A 19,670-nucleotide genomic window follows, 5' to 3' on the forward strand; every position below is an offset into this window, starting at 1 on the left:
GGAAGTGGGGAGCCATAGGGCGCATATACGGATGCGGGCGTTGCATCTGGGGGCCTGGGTGGAATGGGCCCGGCACCTGGGGCGTGGTGGCCGGCATGGCTGAACTGCGCCACTGTTCAATGGCCGTGAAGCACACGTTCGGATTGTGGGGCGGTCTGGAAGCGTCGATCAACGTCACGATCGACGCTTGCAGACGGCCCATACGGTCCATGGGGACCAGCCGGAGGAGGGGAACGATGCTTCGGCCAAAGGCGTCGTTCCCGTCCTCATCAGCGGCTCGCCTTAGATACTTCAGGACCCGGGCATCTACTTGCCCCGCTGCGGAGGCCTGTTGAGCACGGGCCCGGCGAATGCGGGCACGCACGGGGCGCTCCTCTGCCGGAGAGGCGACGGCCCGTGCAGACTGGCCAGGGGCGGGCTCCAGGGGTGTCGGCTCTGGGCTAGGGGGCAGGACAGGGGCAGCAGGAGGTTCTGGCCGAGACTCGCCCACGTCTGTCTCTTCTGCGGTATCCTCCAAATTGTCTGTGGTTCTAGAATGAGGAAATTACGTTAGAACAGAATATATAACAATGCCTACAACAACACGATGGCAAACAGGACATGGGCGAACACACATTAGACACATGCAATGGCAGAAACTCTTACGTGCGCATCTCCATGATGTCCTTCAAGAACATCAGCTGTTGGGTATACATATAGGGTCGCTTGCGAGATGCGCCATCCCCGCTGCGTCCCCTTTCACCCATTTCACGCCGGAATTGGTCACGGCAGCTCCGCCACCGTGTTTTGATCTCTTGGACTGTTGGAGTTAAAAAACAGATATCATGCCATCAGAACTATGACCTCTCACTTAAATGAACGGCCCTGCACTGCCAATTACGTGGTACACGGTGATGCGCCTGCTCCACAAAAGTTTCTCGTGAAAATGCGCAGAAGACACATACAGGGCCCCAGTTCTTCAAAAGGGATGACATGCTTTGCCAGAAAATGCCTGGTACTCACCCAACCGACTGCGGTCACGGGTTCGGCCACTCTCCCACTCCTGGCCGAACAGCTCCTTTGCCACCTCCTCCCAGGCGTCCTCCTTGGCCGTCCGGTTGTGGTACGCCTCCGAGCGAGTGTCCCAAATTTCTGGATGTCCCTGGACCAGGACGAGGAGGCGCTCCACGTCCATCCCACGCGGCATGGCAGCAGATGTTCACAGTGGAAGATACCTTCACAGTCTCCAGTCACTAGCCCTGCCCACTCGCAGTGGAAACTCAAGCACTTCCTGGTTTTTGTTTGCTTTGTCCAGCTTTATAGACTGTTTTTCATGGACATAACAAGTGATGCGTGATTTTCGCGCATGCAACGCAGGAGCGTCCGTGTGTCATGCGTTGTTTTCACGCACCCATTGACTTCAATGGGTGCGTGATGCGCGAAAAACGCACGATTATAGAACATGTCGTGAGTTTTACGCAACGCACGCGCACTGCGCAAAAATCACGCATCGTCTAAACTGCCCCATAGAGTAATATAGGTGCGTACGACACGCGTGAAAAGCACGCGCGTCGCACGCGCGTATATTACGCTCGTGTAAATGAGGCCTTAGATAGTTGAAGTAGATGATGATAGTGCCTGCATGATTTTCCATTTATAAAGTCTGAGTTGAAAAGTTTAAAACTGTTCTTTTGGGGTTTGTTTTTTTTTGGACCACTATCTTGCGCCATTGTAAATCTACAGCATTAACTTCTGTTTAAGGATCTAGATTTTAGTGTGGTTCATTGAGTTAATCATTCTCCTTTTTGTTACTGTGGCTTTTTATCTTAAACCTAAATTATTCATTATGAATTTACTTGAAATAATTTGGATACGTTTTCCAGTTTGCTGCATATAATCCCCACATGTCTGGTTTTCGGATGACTTGCTGTAACCTTATTTCAAAGTCTAAAGTAAACCCACTGAGAACAGAATGGGAAACTTATTGAAACATTTCTGAAGGTCAACAAGACATGCTATCTATTACAATGTATAAAGGTGGGAGTTTTAATCCTCTTATAAGTAATAGTTACCCTATAGTTGCTTTTGTTGGTCAGGAATATTAAAGGACTCGTCCACGTTATATTTATTATTTCATTACATTATATATTGGGATCTGTTCATTCATACCTAGTCTGTAAATAAAACATTGGCTCCAGACATTGTCCCAAAAGATCCCCTCCGGTAGACTAGCATATTTGCAGTGGGAGTATTTCAATCGGGTATCAATCCCTATAGACACAATGGATGCTAAAACAGTGTATATCAGTATACCTTTATGGTATGTTCACACACAACCTCAAAAACGTCTGAAAACACGGAGCTCTTTTCAAGGGAAAACAGCTCCTGATATTCAGACTTTTTTAAGCCACTCGCGATTTTCGTGGCGTTTTTTATGGCCGTTTTTGGAGCGGTTTTCCATAGTCCATAAAAAACTGCTCCAAAAACGTCCCAAGATGTGACCTTCACTTCTTATTCGCTGCCATTTTTTAAAACTGCTGCGTAAAAAAACGGCCTGTCGGAACAGAACGCCGTTTTTTCCCATTGAAATCAATGGGCAGATGTTTGGAGGCGTTCTGCTTCCAATTTTTCGGTTGTTTACGGCCCGAAAAACGGCCGAAAATGTGCCATGTGAACATACCCTTATTATTACTGTGTAGAGAAGGCTAGGCTGCTTCACTTTCCTATACAGACCATATTACCTCACATCTTGGTCTAAAAGCATCCAACTCGAGCGAAGTTCTCCTCTAAACGAGAAGAAAATGTAACACAAACTAGTATGCGTTTTCGCAGACTTGCTGTATTGGATATCCCTCAGTTATTTGTCGCAGGCCACAGTGCTATTAAACCATACCAGAGATTTTTTAGTACTCTTCCCTCTAACTGGATACGGTCCCCTTCGCATCACATTTTTGCCTTCTATCGAAAGTATATATCTGGAGGACTACGATGTATACCTTGACAGAAGACTACATTGTATCCCACTGTATAGGCATACAGTGGGGCAAATCAGCCGTATGGAGAGTTTTGTCAGGAACTCCCCAACGTCTATGTTTAATGTATACCTGGGACGGATTTCATACAGTGGCATCCGTCACCAACTGGCTCCCATGTTAAAAAAAACGTAAACTGTGCGGCATACGTTATTTGCGTATCTCTCAGTATGGAATAGCTTAGTCTACTGCACTATTTCATCCTTCAAAAAAAAAAAAAAAAAAAGGCTTAGAGCCTTTATGGACACATTAATCGTCTACGTCGGGAGATTAATGTAGCGCACAAACTTTGTGAAGAGGGCTTAAAATAGTTGAATGGTGTTTCACTGCTGCTAAGGCTGGAATTACACGTGCAGTTTTTGTGGCAGGTTTGGTACAGTTTTTTTTTTAGCCAAATGCAGGAGTGGATCCAAACAGAAGTAACTGTATAAAGGCTGACATGTCTACTCCTTTTTTTTTTTTTCATCATCAAAAACCGCATGGGTGATCCTGGCCTAATAGAAAAAACCCAACAAAGTGTGATATGGAAACGCATCTCTTATTTGGTTCTGTTCACACTGAGTTTTTTTGCGGTGGAAACTGTGGCAAAAACCGCGGCAAAAAACGGCCATATTTGACTTCCATTAATTTTCAATGGGAGGTGGAGATGTTTTAAAAAATACAGCTTGCGGTAAAAAGAAGCGTCATGCCCTATCTTGAGGCGTTTCCGCCTTAAAAACCACATTGAAATCAATGGGAGACGGAAATAAACTCTCTTTTGTTTTGTCGCGTTTTTCAGCAAAAACACTCGCGGTTATTCCATCTTTCTGCTGAAGAGATAGCAACAAAAAAAAAAGCGTCAAACGCGTGTGGTTCAAAACCACTAAAAAAAACGGAGCTGATTTTTTCCAGGCAGAATTTTCTGCCTGCAATAAAAACTGTGTGAACAGGGCCTTAAAGGGAAGGTGTATTAGGCCCTGTTCATGCTGATTATTTTGCAGGCAGAAAAAAACTTGAGGCAGATTTTGGCCTGCCTGCACTTTTCCGTCTGGAGCCATTGAGCTTTTTCTGTCTCCTATTGTTTTCATTGGGAGGTCAAAGATAGAACCGCGGTAAGAAAGGACATGCCGCTCCTTTTCCCCGCAAAAGGTTAAAAGCCGCTAGTGGGGAAAAAAAGACTCCTCTGCCTCGCGCTGAAATAAATGGGAGGCAGTTTTTGGCGCTGATCACGACGTAGTTTCCACCTCAAAATCGGCATATAAAAAGGTGAACTGGTCCTTATACTCACACATAATACATAAACAATTGCTTGGATTAAAAAAAAACCTACCAAACGTTAACCCGACCCTGGGTCTCACCATGTCTGCTTCCTCCGGGGTATCCGGAAAAAGCAGACAGGGCGAAACCCATATTCGGGTTGATGTTTGGCATGTTGCTTTTAATCCAAGTGCTACAATGGTCTCTTGTTTCTTCACAATGTTTGTTATGAGCATATTCATGTACTTGCTGGAAACCTCATTACCTCATAATTATTGTTGTAACTTGGCATTTACTTGGAAACATTGACTACATTTCTTTTTTTAGTCTTGGTGTTTGGCGAGTTTGCATCTGATTGATTTTGTTAGATGAGCTAAAATGTGATCATCTTGGGATATGTGTTTGTGATTTTTATTTGTGACAATAATTCTTTATGCTGCTATATAAGGCTCAATTCACACCATGCTTTTACATACAGCTGCCAGTACATGCCTGGAACCATAAATGTTATTTGGACATATACTGTACAGTATACATGGACTTATAAGTGTCTCTTTTCAGCATATGTCTGGCAGGTTTCCATCTGGATGTGTTTTTTTTTGTTTGTTTGTTTTTTAACAGAAATGTAAAAAAAAAAGTAATTTTAGATAGGGGAAAAGATCAGAAACTGATCTCCATGGTGAACACCAGTTTCTTATTGTGCCATTCACTCGGATGGCAATCTTTTATGGGCTGCCTAAGATTTATAGGGGGACCAATCCCCTTATCCTGCAACCTCAAGTAGTTGAGAATGTGCATCCTAAGCAGCAGGCAATTGCTGTATCAGGATGAGCATTTCTGTACTGCTGGTGCGCCCGTGTTATCAGGAACAGGGCAACGACTGTAATACACAGCCGCAAGACCCACTTGAACAGTGGATATCCGGTAAACCTCTGATTTATTGAGAGAAGACAAACAACGCATTTTAACAAATAATTAGTTTTATTAAACAGAAGTCCCAGAACATTAAACAACATATTGTACACCTATTTGGTGTTGTCACGGCCGTAACATGTGCAATTATTTTATAGCATCACTTATGATCGGTGTATTCCGTTTAAGAACAAAAAACCGACTGCACAATTAAATAAAAATTCATATATGTTAAACGCTAATTTACGCTGTTCAGCCATTACATTTAAACCACTGACGGCTGAAGTAAATAACATTGATAATCTCGTTACCGTGGCACATGAATAGGAGTGGAATATATTCGGCAGCAAGTGAGCAGTCAGTTCTTCTGGTTGATGTGTTGGAAGAAGAAAGATAGGCAACTGTCAAGGGGATTTTACACTGGACGATTATCGGGCAGACGAGCGATCATAGAACGTTCGTTGCCGATAATTGTCCTGTGTAAACAGGGCAGCGATCAGCAGATGAACGAGCAAACGCTCAATCATCTGTTGATCGTATCGTTTTAAAAATGTGAAATATTATCGTTGTCGGCAGTACGCCCGCCCCCCCCCCCCGTGTAAACGGGGAGACGCGCTGCCGACATGATGGTTATGTATGGGGACGAGCGATCGGAGTAACGACCGCTCGTCCCCATCCATAGCTCCGCGTGACAGGACCAAACGAGCGCCGATCAACGAGTTAACTGACTTTGAAAGGGGCCAAATTGTGATGGTTAGATGACCGGGTCACAGCATCTTCAAAACGGCAGGTCTTGTGGAGCTTTTTCGGTATGCAGTGGTTAGTGCCTACCAAAAGTGGTACAAGGAAGGGCAACTGGTGACCGGGTCATGTGCGCCCAAGGCTCGTGGATTTGCTGATCTGATCCCACAGAAGAGCTACTATAGCACAATTTACTGAAACAAGTAATGCGATAAAAGGGTGTCGTAACACGCAGTGCATCACGGTTTGCGGTGCTTGGGGCTGCAGACTGTACAGAGTGCCTAATCTGACCACTGTCCACTGCTGAAAGTGCCTACAACGGCAAGTGAGCATCAGAATTGGAACATGGAACATTGAAAGAGGGTGGCCTGGTCTGCTCAATCACTTTTTTTTTTTTTTTAACATCCTGTAGACGGCTGAGTGCATGTGTGTCACTTACCTGGGGAAGAGAGAGTGAATGCACTGAGGCAAGTGGAGGCAGTGTAATGCCCTCTGGCCAATGTTCTGCTGGGAAACCTGGGGTCCTGGCATTCATGTGGATGTTAATTTGATATGTGCATCCCTTGATGGCAATGGTATTCACTAATGGCAGTGTTCTCATTCATCAGGATAATGCACCTGCCACATTTCAAAAATTGTTCAGGAATGGTTTGAGGAACATGACCTAGAGTTCAAGGTGTTGACTTAGCCTCCAAATTACTCAAATCTCAGTCCGATCGAGAATGTGGGATGTGCTGGAAAAACAAGTCTGATTAATCTAGGCCCCACCTTGCAACTTACAGGTCGTAAAGGATCGGCTTATAACGTCTTGTTGCCAGATACCGCAGGACACGTTTAGAGTTCTTGTGTAGTCCATTGCTCGACGGGTCAGAGAAGTTTTGGCAAAGCAATCCATCTATTCCATCCATAACCTTTCGTAAAGGAAAAAGTATAGGTGATTTTTTTGATACATCGTAAGTTTGTATCTTATAATAAAGCAGGTGCTTGGCTTGAAAAGGAAAATAGATGGATGCTTTAGGTGTGGAGGTTGCTCTGCGTGTAAACACGCAGAAGTGACTACGTTTTTCACATCAAAAGTAACTGGCGAAATGTTCAAATTAAGAGATTTTATTAACTGCAGATTTAGGGGGATGATATGTAGGACATCCTGTATGTGCCCCCTTGAATATTTTAGGAAGACCATTAGAGAAGTTTGGAAAGTGATTAAAAATAACTTAGTCATATTTCAAGAAACACAAATACTCCTGGCATATTCATCAAAAACAGGGAGATGATACAGAGGTTTTGACCTTTTTATAGGTGTGCTGAGAGTATGCCCCTGGTAAAAAGAGATGATCGGGACAAATTGATTTTACAAAAAGAGTTTCGCTGGATATTTTGTCTGACTTGTGCATGATTATTTAAAATATGGATGGTCTTATCCCCAAAATTTTATTTATATATATATATATATAGCAGATATAAAAAATGGCGACAGCACCCTGCAACACTAATGCCACCTAAACCACTAAATATAAATAGATATGCACTAAAGCTCAATCTACCTACAAATAGGGAGGTTCTTAGTGCACATTTTGATCAAAAAGTGTTTGCCCACCTGCCACGACAAGGCGACCTCTGTAAGGTGGGAACCTACGCTGCACATACACCCAGAACTGGGACTAAGCCTGCATATATACCTGGGGATGGTAGGATCCAGCATTTTAAGAACCTCCCTATTATAAGTAGATTTAGCAGTAATGCATATTTATTTATATTTAGTGGCTTAGGTGGCATTAGTGTTCGCAGTGTGCTGTCGCCATTCTTTTTCTGCTGTATATTTGCAGTCACAGGTGTTCCTGCACCTGCATACACATTTTATATCATTTAGTTGGAATGTGCTGTTCAAATTTTTATGTTTATATCCTATTCTAGGTATTTTTCCGTAAATGTAAAAAAAAAAACAAATTCTGTATGAGCTTTATAGGTGGAGAAAGGTGCACTTTAGAGAGTAGGCAAAGGGGAATCCGGGTCTGAAATGAAGACTCATCTGTCTTTTGAGGCTTTTGCTTGGTCTGGTTGCAGATGGAGGCTTAGGGCACAGGTTTAAGTGAGCTGCAAGTTGTAAGTGTCGGCTACATTGGCAGCTGTTTGGTTGCCGATTCAACTTGTTGGCCCAAATGTATCTGGTCCGGAGGATGCTGCAGCCTTTGCTAGGCCACAGCGATACTCCTCAAAAGCCCAAGGATGCCGTAAACTGAGGCAGGGCTCAGGGCTGCCGATTTGCTGCAAACCACTAAGATGCACTGATCGCTGCATCTAAGGGGTTAATGGTAGTAGTCAAAGCTAGCGCCGGTTCCTGCCATTACAGCGGGGTGTCCGCTGTAACATACAGCGAACAACCACTGCTGGTACCGGAAGCCTTTTAGGCCCCGTTGCAGAGTGGGGCATAGGAGGCTTCCGTTTCTGGCAGCCTGGGAAGCCAGTATTAGGACTCCGGTTGCCATTGCAGCCACCGGAAACCCAGCGATCACGTTGCTGGAGTGCCGGTGGCTAAAAACTCCTCACATGCTGCGATCTCTATTGAACGCAGCATCGGAGGCTATCTCCGTTCCTGGCAGTTACATCAGGGTGCCAGCTGTAACATACAGCTGGCATCCGGTGGTGATGGTGCGGGCTCCGCTCCTGAGCCCGCACCATCACCACGTTGTAATGGTACTGTGCTTTGCGGGAAGCCCTGCCCGACAGCGCCGTACATATATGGCGGATATCTGGAAGGGGTTAATCAACGAGTCCTTATCCATACTTGCAACTAAACTATATAGCAGGGTTACTCTATTACTTTTATCAAAGATCCATTTACCGGGGTCTGCCATGAGGTGAAGGTCTAAGCTGAACACCCGTAGTAAAGATTTTGTCTTGCAAACTTAGAAACTATTTACATCCAGAAGTATTGTTTATTAGTGGGAAAATTGGCAACTTTTCTTTCACCAGCCCTTTGAAATTAGGTACAAAGGGGGTGACTGCCATTCGAACAGACTGATGCAAATGCTCATCTATGATCCGAGTGCGGCAACTGTTCTTCACCAGATTCATAGTGGTGAATGCAGATTCACAAGTACATGTAGAAACAAACAGAGTAAGAACATGGAATGCTATTTTACTAATGTGAGGCACGTACTAAACTAGTAACCCCAAATGTCTTACTAACATGTAATGGCATTATTTTAGTATTCCCTTTGAAATATACAGTGTCAGAGAGGCACAGACACGATGGGAACCCACCACTGACACTGTGGTAGGCTGTCCTGGTCTTCAGTGACGTGTTCCCACCGTGCTCTGCCCTTCCCCCTCCCATTCTCCCTCTCCAAACTGTTTGTTTTTCATTTGTGGCAGTCGTTTATGTCCCTATTTTACGATATCAGTAGTTAAGTGTCTTTGGAGCTAAAAGCTCACTTACGTGCTGCTGGAGCAGAGGAGGGACCTCCCTACTCTACCACTCTAATGTGAGGACGAAACTGATAGTTGCGCTGCCAGTTTCGTCCTGACGCTGGCATAATACAAAGTGCTGCTTGCCAGTCCAGATAGCAAGGGTCCTGACAACTGGCATCCGTGGTCTGCCAGTTAAGGACCCCTGGTATATAAATTTGCCATGATATTACAAAATCAAGAATAATTTAATCCTCCATTCTGAAACCCTATGAGGCACCGTTCTAAAAATTGGTGTACAATTTTGTGTAAAATTATGTATCTGAGGTGTCGGGATCTGTTGTCCGCTGTAAACAAACATGTTATGGGTACAGGTTTAACGTGCTTCCATTTTCCTAAATATTCCTTGGGTTTAAGCCTGATAATGATGTAGGCTGTGTCCTGATGCCTCGATAAATCTAGACTGACTATTAGTACAGTAGTGGTAAGGCAGAGCTGCGGGAAACCATGCAGCCAGGATAAGCAGGAGTTCTGCTGGGCGCAGCAGTCACTCCAGCAAAACTGTTTATGGATTTACAGGATTTGTAAAATAAAGTCATAATTATTAAGATTAGATTTTCTTAGAATGACCTAGAATCTATGGCGTTCGCAGCATTTCTTTTCATTCTGGATCTAGAGTTTTCTGCGGAGTTCATTCTTTAGAAAATTGTCTCATGTTTATCTGGAACGCAGAAGTTGGGCATTAAGAAGCAAGCACACATTTGCAAATAAAGAAAAAATAAATACTAAATTTGCTTTGGGGAGCGACTGTATGCTATAAGGATACATCGACCTGAAATAATCCTATTACAGCACTGAATCATGTTTCGCATGAACGTTTTATAGAGTGTCGCTGACCATAAGCCCCAGATGTATGGAACAGTATTCCCTATTCAGTTTCATAGGTTTGCCATTGACTCCCATTTTAAAAATCATATACTGCATGGCACAGTTTAGAGAAAAAAACAAACAAACGTATATACTTGTCAAAACAGTGCCCTTTTGGCATAAGTTTGTCAAGTTGGCGTATATATGTTGGAAATGGCTCCCGTCATTCAGTATGATGAACGTACATCAGATACATAATAGGATAACAGCCTAATATGCAACTCCATAGGTCGAATTGTCCTCTGTAGACCAAGTCTTGGCCTACACTTTGGATTAAATGCTTTTGTACCTTCTGGTTGCAGAAAAGTGCATTTGCCGAATGTATAGACTTGGAGTACAGACAGAAGCAAACCTTTCACATACTAACGCGGCTAAACTCCACATTGTTTGGGATGGAAAACATGAATATGAAATTGTTGTTTTTTTGTTTGTTTTTTACTATTCTCCCATATCTAGTCTATGTGCTAGAAGTCTTTGATGGGGGTAAAAACTTTTTAAAGAAAAACCTATGCTATAGCGTTTACAAAGACAGATCATCCAAATCTGGAACATCCTGAAAAAGTTTTATTTTTCATTCTGTTCACCAACGTTGATTTTAAAAGTTACATTCCGTTTTTCTTGGATGATACAGATGTTTAATAAAAATATTTTGAACCATAAAAGTTCAATTTTAATTTATTAATATTATGTGAGTACAATATATGTTTTTGTCATTTATGATCTTTTCTTAGGCAGACATTTATTAAGACTCGCTTCATGCAGCATAATTTGTGCGCAGTATAGCATCCTAATTACAAATGTAACACATGCACCCGTGGGGTTCTGCGGAACCGAGCATAAATGCGTTTCTAAGAACTAGGTTAAGTTATGCTCATACATGTATGTCTCTCAATTGGGAAATGAATTGTCATTTGTGCACTTTCATTATTAGACAGACGTTCGGCTGGTTACACACATCGCGGTGAAAATTACATTTTATTTGCTGCAAGTGATGAAAACCACATTTTGATTGTGAGGTGTGAACCCAGCCTTAGTCTCCTTTTGATTTCAATAGTTTACATATTTTGTGATTTTATGTTTAGAAATTGCTATAAAGCCAGACAAGTGAGTACTCATGGAATTAACTGTACAGAGTTCCATTGTATTACAGAGCAAAGAAATTGCATTCCAGCTTCATGAAGATCTAATGAAAGTCCTTAATGAACTATACACGGTAAGCACCACACTTCGTTATTTTATGTGAAGTACCTCCAATCCAGAAATATCACGGAAATAATAATTGCCTAATATATCGACAGAATTTCCAATTCCCTGCAGCCTCCGTCATCACTTCAACAGTCTCCAATTACCCGATTATGAATTGCCATGACCAGCTGTATATAGCTTGTCAACGGTTATAAAGGGAAAAAACAAGGACTGTGGCATTCCTCTGGCTGCTCTACTCTATACCCGAAGCATAAACGTATACTGGGAGTAACTAAATTGTTCAACTCACTAAAGTGTATCTAAACCGGAGGTACACCTGCCATACAATGTGTCACAGCCTGGATTTGTAGTATCACATGGTGTATCATGGGATTAGGCAGGTTGCAAGTACTGAGCATTTGTGGGAGCGAAACTTGATGCATGTTTGAAACTTGACATAGTAGAAGTGTCAAAGAATTCATGCTAGCGGACCATACTTGATCTTCATAGTACAATTATTATTGACCATAGGCGGGATTTGAGATATCTAATCTTACAGATAAATTACCTTCAGGGCTGGTCAATATTTCTGATGTTTGAAATTGGGTATTAAAAAATTATAATAAAAAAAATCTTTAATGTGTGCCCTGAACACATGTATAAAAAGCCATGCTAATAATTTGTATCCATGTATTTGCATTTGTAAGTCTCATTCCTTCCCAATCTCCGTGTTGTCTGCAGACTGACTGTCATCTGAGGCATTTGGTTGCTTTCCAGAAAAGTATTTTCCCGTTTTGTTTTTTATGCAGAGAAGGAATCAAAGCGAATTCCCGTCACATACATAGAAAATGTGTTATTTAGCAGTAATGCCCTGTTCTTGTTACACCGTTGTAGCTACCTGCTCTTTCTAATAGGAATGTTGTGTTTTGAACGGTTTGTCATCATTTCATTTTTATAAAATGATTAAATTGACTTGAAATACTATTACAATTTTTAACGGGATGACGTGGGGGTTTTCAACGTAAGCTATGGATTCCGTTCGGCTTTCCGGTTAATCTGTTCCTCTGTTCATCTGAGGCTAAATAACGAATAATAAATCCATAGTCCGCCTGAATTGAATGTACTCCTATCATTATCTCTCACACATTGCTTGGCATACATGTGTAGTGTATACTGACAATACATAGATTTAGTATCAGATCATGTTATTGATCTCTCAATACTGACCTTACTTTGTGGGGTGCTTTCTCTTGTACCCTAGAATTAATCATCTGGTAGTAAAATGGAAATCTTTTCCCTGTGGTGTTATGTCCTTCAGTGCAGAAAGTCTTTGTCGTAGGTTTGGAAGCTTTACCGGTGGACAGTGTGCACTGGGTGGAACATGCTTTCAAGTATTGAGCTGTGTTTAGATGGGACGTAAGAAATGAACATTTCTAACAAGAATCTTCCCATATTAAGAATGAGTAATGTTTGATAAATTGGTCATTAATGGAATTGTTGGCACTTGGAGATGTATTATTGTGGTTTATTATTGTTTGGTCACATTGTGTAAACCATTGTCTAACCATTCGTTACCAAAACAAATAAGGTTCTGATGATCTTTTAACCCGTTAGTGACCGCCAATACGCCTTTTCACGGCGGCCACTAATGGGCTTTATTCTGATGCAATAGCCTTTTCACGGCGCTGCGTCAGAATAAATAAACAGAGCAGGGAGCCGTTAAATGTCCCTTCTCTCAGCTACCAGATGTAGCTGAGGGCTGGGGGCATTCCTGCTCGAACGGGTGAGATCGTTATTCGTATAAAAAATCAAATAAAAAGCAATGGAAAAATTGCTGTTTTCTTTGAATCCTGAATGTGATAAAAAGTGATCAAAAAGTCGCATCTACTCCAAAATGGTACCAATGAAAACTGCAAGTCGTCCCGCAAAAAAACAAGCCCTCATACAACTGCATCGTCGGAACAATAAAAAAAAAGTTATGGCTTTTCAAATATGGAGACAAAAAAACAAATAATTTTGGAGAAAAAGTATTTTTACTGTGTAAAAGTAGTAAAACATACAAAATCTATACAAATTTGGTATTGTTGCAATCGTAACAACCCGCTGAATAAAGTTATAGTGTTATTTATACCACACGGTAAATGGCGTAGATTTAGGACGCAAAAATGTGGCAAAATTTCAGGGTTTTTTCTATCCCACCCCAAAAAAAGTTAATAAAAGTTAATGAATAAATATGTACCCCAAAATGGTGCTATTAGAAAATACAACTTGTCCCGCAAAAAAAAAAGACCTTATACAGCTATGTCGACGCAAAAATAAAACCGTTCTAGCTCTTTTCGAATGGGATGATGGAAAAACTATAAAAATTGCTTGGTCGTTAGGGCCCAGAATGCAAACAGGGGGAAGGGTTAATGACTACAATGTTTCACGTTTAGGAAAAACACAGCTGCTTTACTCCAAAATAATCCACACTTGTCCGCAGGTTATTACAGCTCCGCTCTATGGAAGTGAATGGAGCTGAGCTGCATTACCACACACAACCTGTGGACAAGAAAGCAGCCATGTTTTCTAATCTTCTACAACTCCTTTGAGTGTAAAGGTGGCTGAACCCGCCGACCATCTAATGTGTATGGCGTTGTCCCAGCAGATGTAGGGGGAAAGAAAGTTAATTCGTGTTGGATTCCAACATGTCCGATCCTTTTGTTTGTAAAAAGAGAAGCCGTTGTCGGAGGTTTCTAACAGCAGCTATATCTCTATTGAGAACACAGGCACGCTTGGCTAAGCCAAGCATGCATGTGTCTGGGGGAGTCGGGAAGAATAGCTGTTGGCCGACCGCTATCTCAATCATTTGGCCAGCTAAAGTAGCCATATCGGCAATGTATATACAATCTCAAAGTAATCTTATGATTTCAAAGTGGCTTTGTCAACATTATCTATTTTTCAATTTAATCATCTAATCGCTATTATTCTTATTGTTAGGCCAGACAGTCTGTGTCTTCCAAAAATACGGTTTTCATGCTATTGGTTGTAGATGGATAAATGCCAAAGCCAAGGAATTTTGACTGCGGTCTGGTCAGTGGAAGTTATAGCACATCCTCTTGAGTTAACTAAAATTATTATTTAGTATTTGTCAAATTTGCATTTTAATGCAAAAAAGAAATAATTTAATTAGTATAAAAAAAATGATGTTCCTTAAATTCTTTACATTCAGTACAGAAACTGTCCTTTTTATCATTTAATACATATGGTTTATTTTCTAGTCTTCTAATCACCTTTCACTAGTCAGTCCAGTAGGAAGAAAATAAGGCCCATTGTTCCTCATGAACATGACTATTTCCCTTGGTGCTTTTGAAATCTATCCGTGTTATTGAGGTCTCGTGTAGGAGTGGATCTGTGCAGAAATTGGGTTTCTTTTTACGATTACTATCTTGATGAGGACTGTGCACGTCTAGCAGCTGTGTGTGCGGACACAGATGAGGAGCGTAGTGATGGCGGTGTCATCATTAATCATATTGACAGCAATGTAGTAAACCTCTAGATTATTGTGATACATTCTCAACTCTGAATCTCTCTGAGGAATTCAAGTTGATTATTTTTCGTTTTTTCCATTATTACGAGTTTGGAGCACAGATTTATTACGTTACAAAACATGACATCTCAGATTAAGAATTATAAGGAAGTTACGTTTGTGTTTTTATTTATATATATATATATATATATATATATAAGAAAAAAGCAGAAGATTGGAACAGCACTGTGAACAAATGCCTGACTAGCTGGTGCAAAGCTTCAAAAATAAAGGAGTGACCTCTCCTTATGTGTTAGATATCCAAAAAAGAGAACGTGAAGCAGCACTCAAATAAAGTGAATTTATTCATACAACATGGAACCACAACGTTTCACCTCCTCTATGAAGGCATTTTCAAGTGAAAATGCCTTCATAGAGGAGGTGAAACATTGTGGTTCCATGTTGGATGAATAAATTCACTTTATTTGAGTGCTGCTTCACGTTCTCTTTTTTGGATATATATATATATATATATATATATATATACACACACACACACTACCGTTCAAAAGTTTGGGGTCACCCAGACAATTTTGTGTTTTCCATGAAAACTCACACTAATATTTATCAAATGAGTTGCAAAATGACTAAAAAATATAGTCAAGACATTGACAAGGTTAGAAATAATGATTTTTATTCGAAATAATAATTTTCTCCTTCAAACTTTGCTTTCGTCAAAGAATGCTCCATTTGCAGCAATTACAGCATTGCAGACCTTTGGCATTCTAGCTGTTAATTTGCTGAGGTAATCGGGAGAAATTTCACCCCATGCTTCCAGAAGCCCCTCCCACAAGTTGGATTGGCTTGATGGGCACTTCTTGCGTACCATACGGTCAAGCTGCTCCCACAACAGCTCTATGGGGTTGAGATCTGGTGACTGCGCTGGCCACTCCATTACAGATAGAATACCAGCTGCCTGCTTCTTCCCTAAATAGTTCTTGCATAATTTGGAGGTGTGCTTTGGGTCATTGTCCTGTTGTAGGATGAAATTGGCTCCAATCAAGCGCTGTCCACAGGGTATGGCATGGCGTTGCAAAATGGAGTGATAGCCTTCCTTATTCAAAATCCCTTTTACCTTGTACAGATCTCCCACTTTACCAGCACTAAAGCAACCGCAGACCATCACATTACCTCCACCATGCTTGACAGATGGCGTCAGGCACTCTTCCAGCATCTTTTCAGTTGTTCTGCGTCTCACAAATGTCCTTCTGTGTGATCCAAACACCTCAAACTTCGATTTGTCTGTCCATAACACTTTTTTCCAATCTTCCTCTGTCCAATGTCTGTGTGCTTTTGCCCATATTAATCTTTTCCTATTATTAGCCAGTCTCAGATATGGCTTTTTCTTTGCCACTCTGTCCTGAAGGCCAGCATCCCGGAGTCGCCTCTTCCCTGTAGACGTTGACACTGGCGTTTTGCGGGTACTATTTAATGAAGCTGCCAGTTGAGGACCTGTGAGGCGTCTATTTCTCAAACTAGAGACTCTAATGCACTTGTCTTGTTGCTCAGTTGTGCAGTGGGGCCTCCCACTTCTCTTTCTACTCTGGTTAGAGCCTGTTTGTGCTGTCCTCTGTAGGAAATCTTCAGTTTCTTGGCAATTTCTCGCATGGAATAGCCTTCATTTCTAAGAACAAGAATAGACTGTCGAGTTTCACATGAAAGCTCTCTTTCTAGTCATTTTGAGAGTTTAATCGAACCCACAAATGTAATGCTCCAGATTCTCAACTAGCTCAAAGGATGGTCAGTTTTATAGCTCCTCTAAACAGCAAAACTGCGGTGCTAACATAATTGCACAAGGGTTTTCAAGTGGGGTTTTCTAATCATCCATTAGCCTTCTAACACAGTTAGCAAACACAATGTACCATTAGAACACTGGAGTGATGGTTGCTGGAAATGGGCCTCTATACACCTATGTAGATATTGCATTAAAAGCAGACGTTTGCAGCTAGAATAGTCATTTAGCACATTAACAATGTATAGAGTGTATTTCTGATTAATTAAATTTTAGTGCTTTTCTATCAAAAATAAGAACATTTCTAAGTGACCCTAAACTTTTGAACGGTTGTGTATGTGTGTATATATATATATATATATATATATATATATACACACACACACACACACACACACACACACACACACACACACACACACACACTGTAAGGTTGGGTTCACACAGTTTTTTGCAGGTGGAAAATCTGCCTCAAAATTCCATTTGGAATCTGCCTGCACGCCGTTTTTCCGCCCGCGGCCATTGATCGTTGAGCGCCACAGCGAAATACGCTTTCTCTGCCTCCCATTGATGTCAATGGGAGGTCAGAGGCGTAATCGCGTGAAGATAGGGCATGTCTTGAAATCAATGGGAGGCATTTTCGGCCTTTTTTTGGTGAGTTTCTGCGCCAAAAAACTCAGTGTGAACACAGCCTAAGCAAGTTTATGACTAAATAGAGAGGTCACTAGCCTGACCAGCACCAGAAACATATGTTGTATAAACTGTCAAGGTAAAGGGGTTTTCCCATCAGGGACATTTATGATATATCCACAGGATATGCCATAAATGTCAGATAGATGCACGTCCCACCTCTGGAACCCGCACCTATCCCTAGAACCGGGCCCCCTAAACCCCGTTCTACTGCTCTGTTGTGGCTGAATCGCATGATTTCTCTCCATTAATTACGGAAACAGTATAAATCGCTGAGCTAGACTGTTTCTGTAAATCCCTTAGTAGTGAATGTCCGTTAAGGAAGCAGCGTAGGATTTCTTCTTCATGGTCGGAAATTACACGCTTCAGCACAGAGCAGTAGAACGGTGTTTATGGGGGGGCTTGTTCTACAGATAGGGACCCACATCTATCGGACATTTATGACATATCCTGATGGGAAAACCCCTTTAATTTTTCGATCGGTAGAAACCTTGGATCATATTATTATAATGAAATAAAAAAAATTTCTCTGGCAGGTAGTCATTTTTTCACTGTATGAATCAACAGCTGTGATACTTATGTAGAAAGCTTTGCTGTATCTTCTAAAATGTCATATTTCTAGTCTGCAAAGGACCCACAACCAACATGTGAATGGAGATTCCGACCATTTACCGTTCACTTCTATTAACGCATTAACATTAGTGCATTGTCATGACGTGCTTGCAACTGCTATCACACCGCTATTGTCATGTAGCCTTGACCTCTTAAGAGTACCTTGAAGAAGGCATCTTAGGAATGCTTATCCGATTTTCTTACTGCAATACTGTATCTTGTTTATTCCCACGTAGCAGAATTGCTGCAGATTTTCCATCTGGATTTGTGGACAACGAAAATCTGCAGAAGAATATAGTAGCATCAAAGTGGATCTCATCCACGTGTGCAGAATATGACCTTTGGTGCAGATTTTTGAGTCCGCAGCATGTCAATTTCTGCTGTGAAAGTCCTTTTTTTTTTTTTGCAGATTTTCCCCACTGAATACAATGGGGGAAAGAATTTTACAGGTAAATAGTTTTGTTGCGGATTGGCCACGGCACACGTCACAATATTTGTTCTTGTGTCTACTTTACACCTGTGGTTGTGCACTTGAGATCAAAAAATACTTCCCTTTTCTAGCCCCTAGGTTTCAATTCTTTTAGAAAAGATAAAAATACATGTTAGGCTCTGTTCACATCTGCGTTGGGGCCCCCGTTCTGACGTTCCGTCTGTGGTTTCCGTCAGAACGGGACCCCGAGCAGACACAAACTTACACTGACGGAAACCTGAGGTTTCCGTCTCCATCACCATTGATTTCAATGGTGATGTAGCCGGTGCCCCTGGTTTCCGTTTGTCTCTTTTGTGCACCAGATCAGTCGTTTTGCCGGAAGCAATAACGTAGTCGACTACGCTATTGCTTCCCGCAAAACGACGGGTTCCGTCGGTGTCAGTTTGTGTCTGCTCAGGGTCCTGTTCTGAAGGAAGCCTCAGACGGGAAGTCAGAACGGGGCCCCAACGCAGATGTGAACAGAGTCTAAATGAGCCTATCTTATGTGGTATTAAAGAGGCTCTGTCACCAGATTATAAGTGCCCTATCTCCTACTAATCTGATTGGCGCTGTAATGTAGATAACAGTGGTTTTTATTTAAAAAAAACGATAATTTTTGAGCAAGTTATGAGCAATTTTAGATTTATGCGAATTCGTTCCTAATAGACAACTGGGCGTGTTTTTACTTGTAAAGAGAATTGTATGAGGCTGACCAATCAGTGACCAATCGGCGATCGATCAGTGTCATACACTTCTCATTGTTCCAGCCCAGCTTCTTTCACTGCACAATCACACTGTGACAATTGGCTGGAACAATGAGAAGTGTATGACACTGATCGATCGCTGATTGGTCACTGATTGGTCAGCGTCATACACTTCTCTTTACAAGTAAAAAGTAAAAACACACGCCCGTTGTCTATTAGGACCTAATTATCATAAATCTAAAATAGGTCATAACTTGCTCAAAAATGGTCGTTTTTCAAAATAAAAACCACTGTTATCTACAGTACAGCGCCGACAAATCAATCATTTCCTCAATTACGGTGCTTATGTCTATATAACGTGTGTGTGTGTGTGCGTGCGTGCGTGCGTGCGTTCACAAAGTTAGACTAGATTTACACGCAACGGAAATGCTGCAGATTTTCTGTGTGGAAAATCTGCATCGGATTACAGTCCCAG

The 19,670-nt window shown here is 41.7% G+C and overlaps 1 protein-coding gene across 5 annotated transcripts in view; it reads left to right on the top strand.

Annotated features, from left to right (window-relative positions):
* Nucleotides 1–19,670, top strand: part of SRGAP1 (SLIT-ROBO Rho GTPase activating protein 1) — a 182,765-nt gene that overhangs the window by 94,794 nt on the left and 68,301 nt on the right. For all 5 annotated transcript variants that reach the window (XM_075856867.1, XM_075856864.1, XM_075856863.1 and 2 more), the window contains exon 4: nucleotides 11,386–11,448. In XM_075856867.1, coding sequence (XP_075712982.1) covers nucleotides 11,386–11,448 — 63 coding nt within the window. The remainder of the gene's footprint in view (nucleotides 1–11,385; nucleotides 11,449–19,670) is intronic.

Source organism: Rhinoderma darwinii, chromosome 3 (assembly GCF_050947455.1).
Source record: "Rhinoderma darwinii isolate aRhiDar2 chromosome 3, aRhiDar2.hap1, whole genome shotgun sequence".
Classification (NCBI taxonomy): Eukaryota; Metazoa; Chordata; class Amphibia; order Anura; family Rhinodermatidae; genus Rhinoderma; species Rhinoderma darwinii.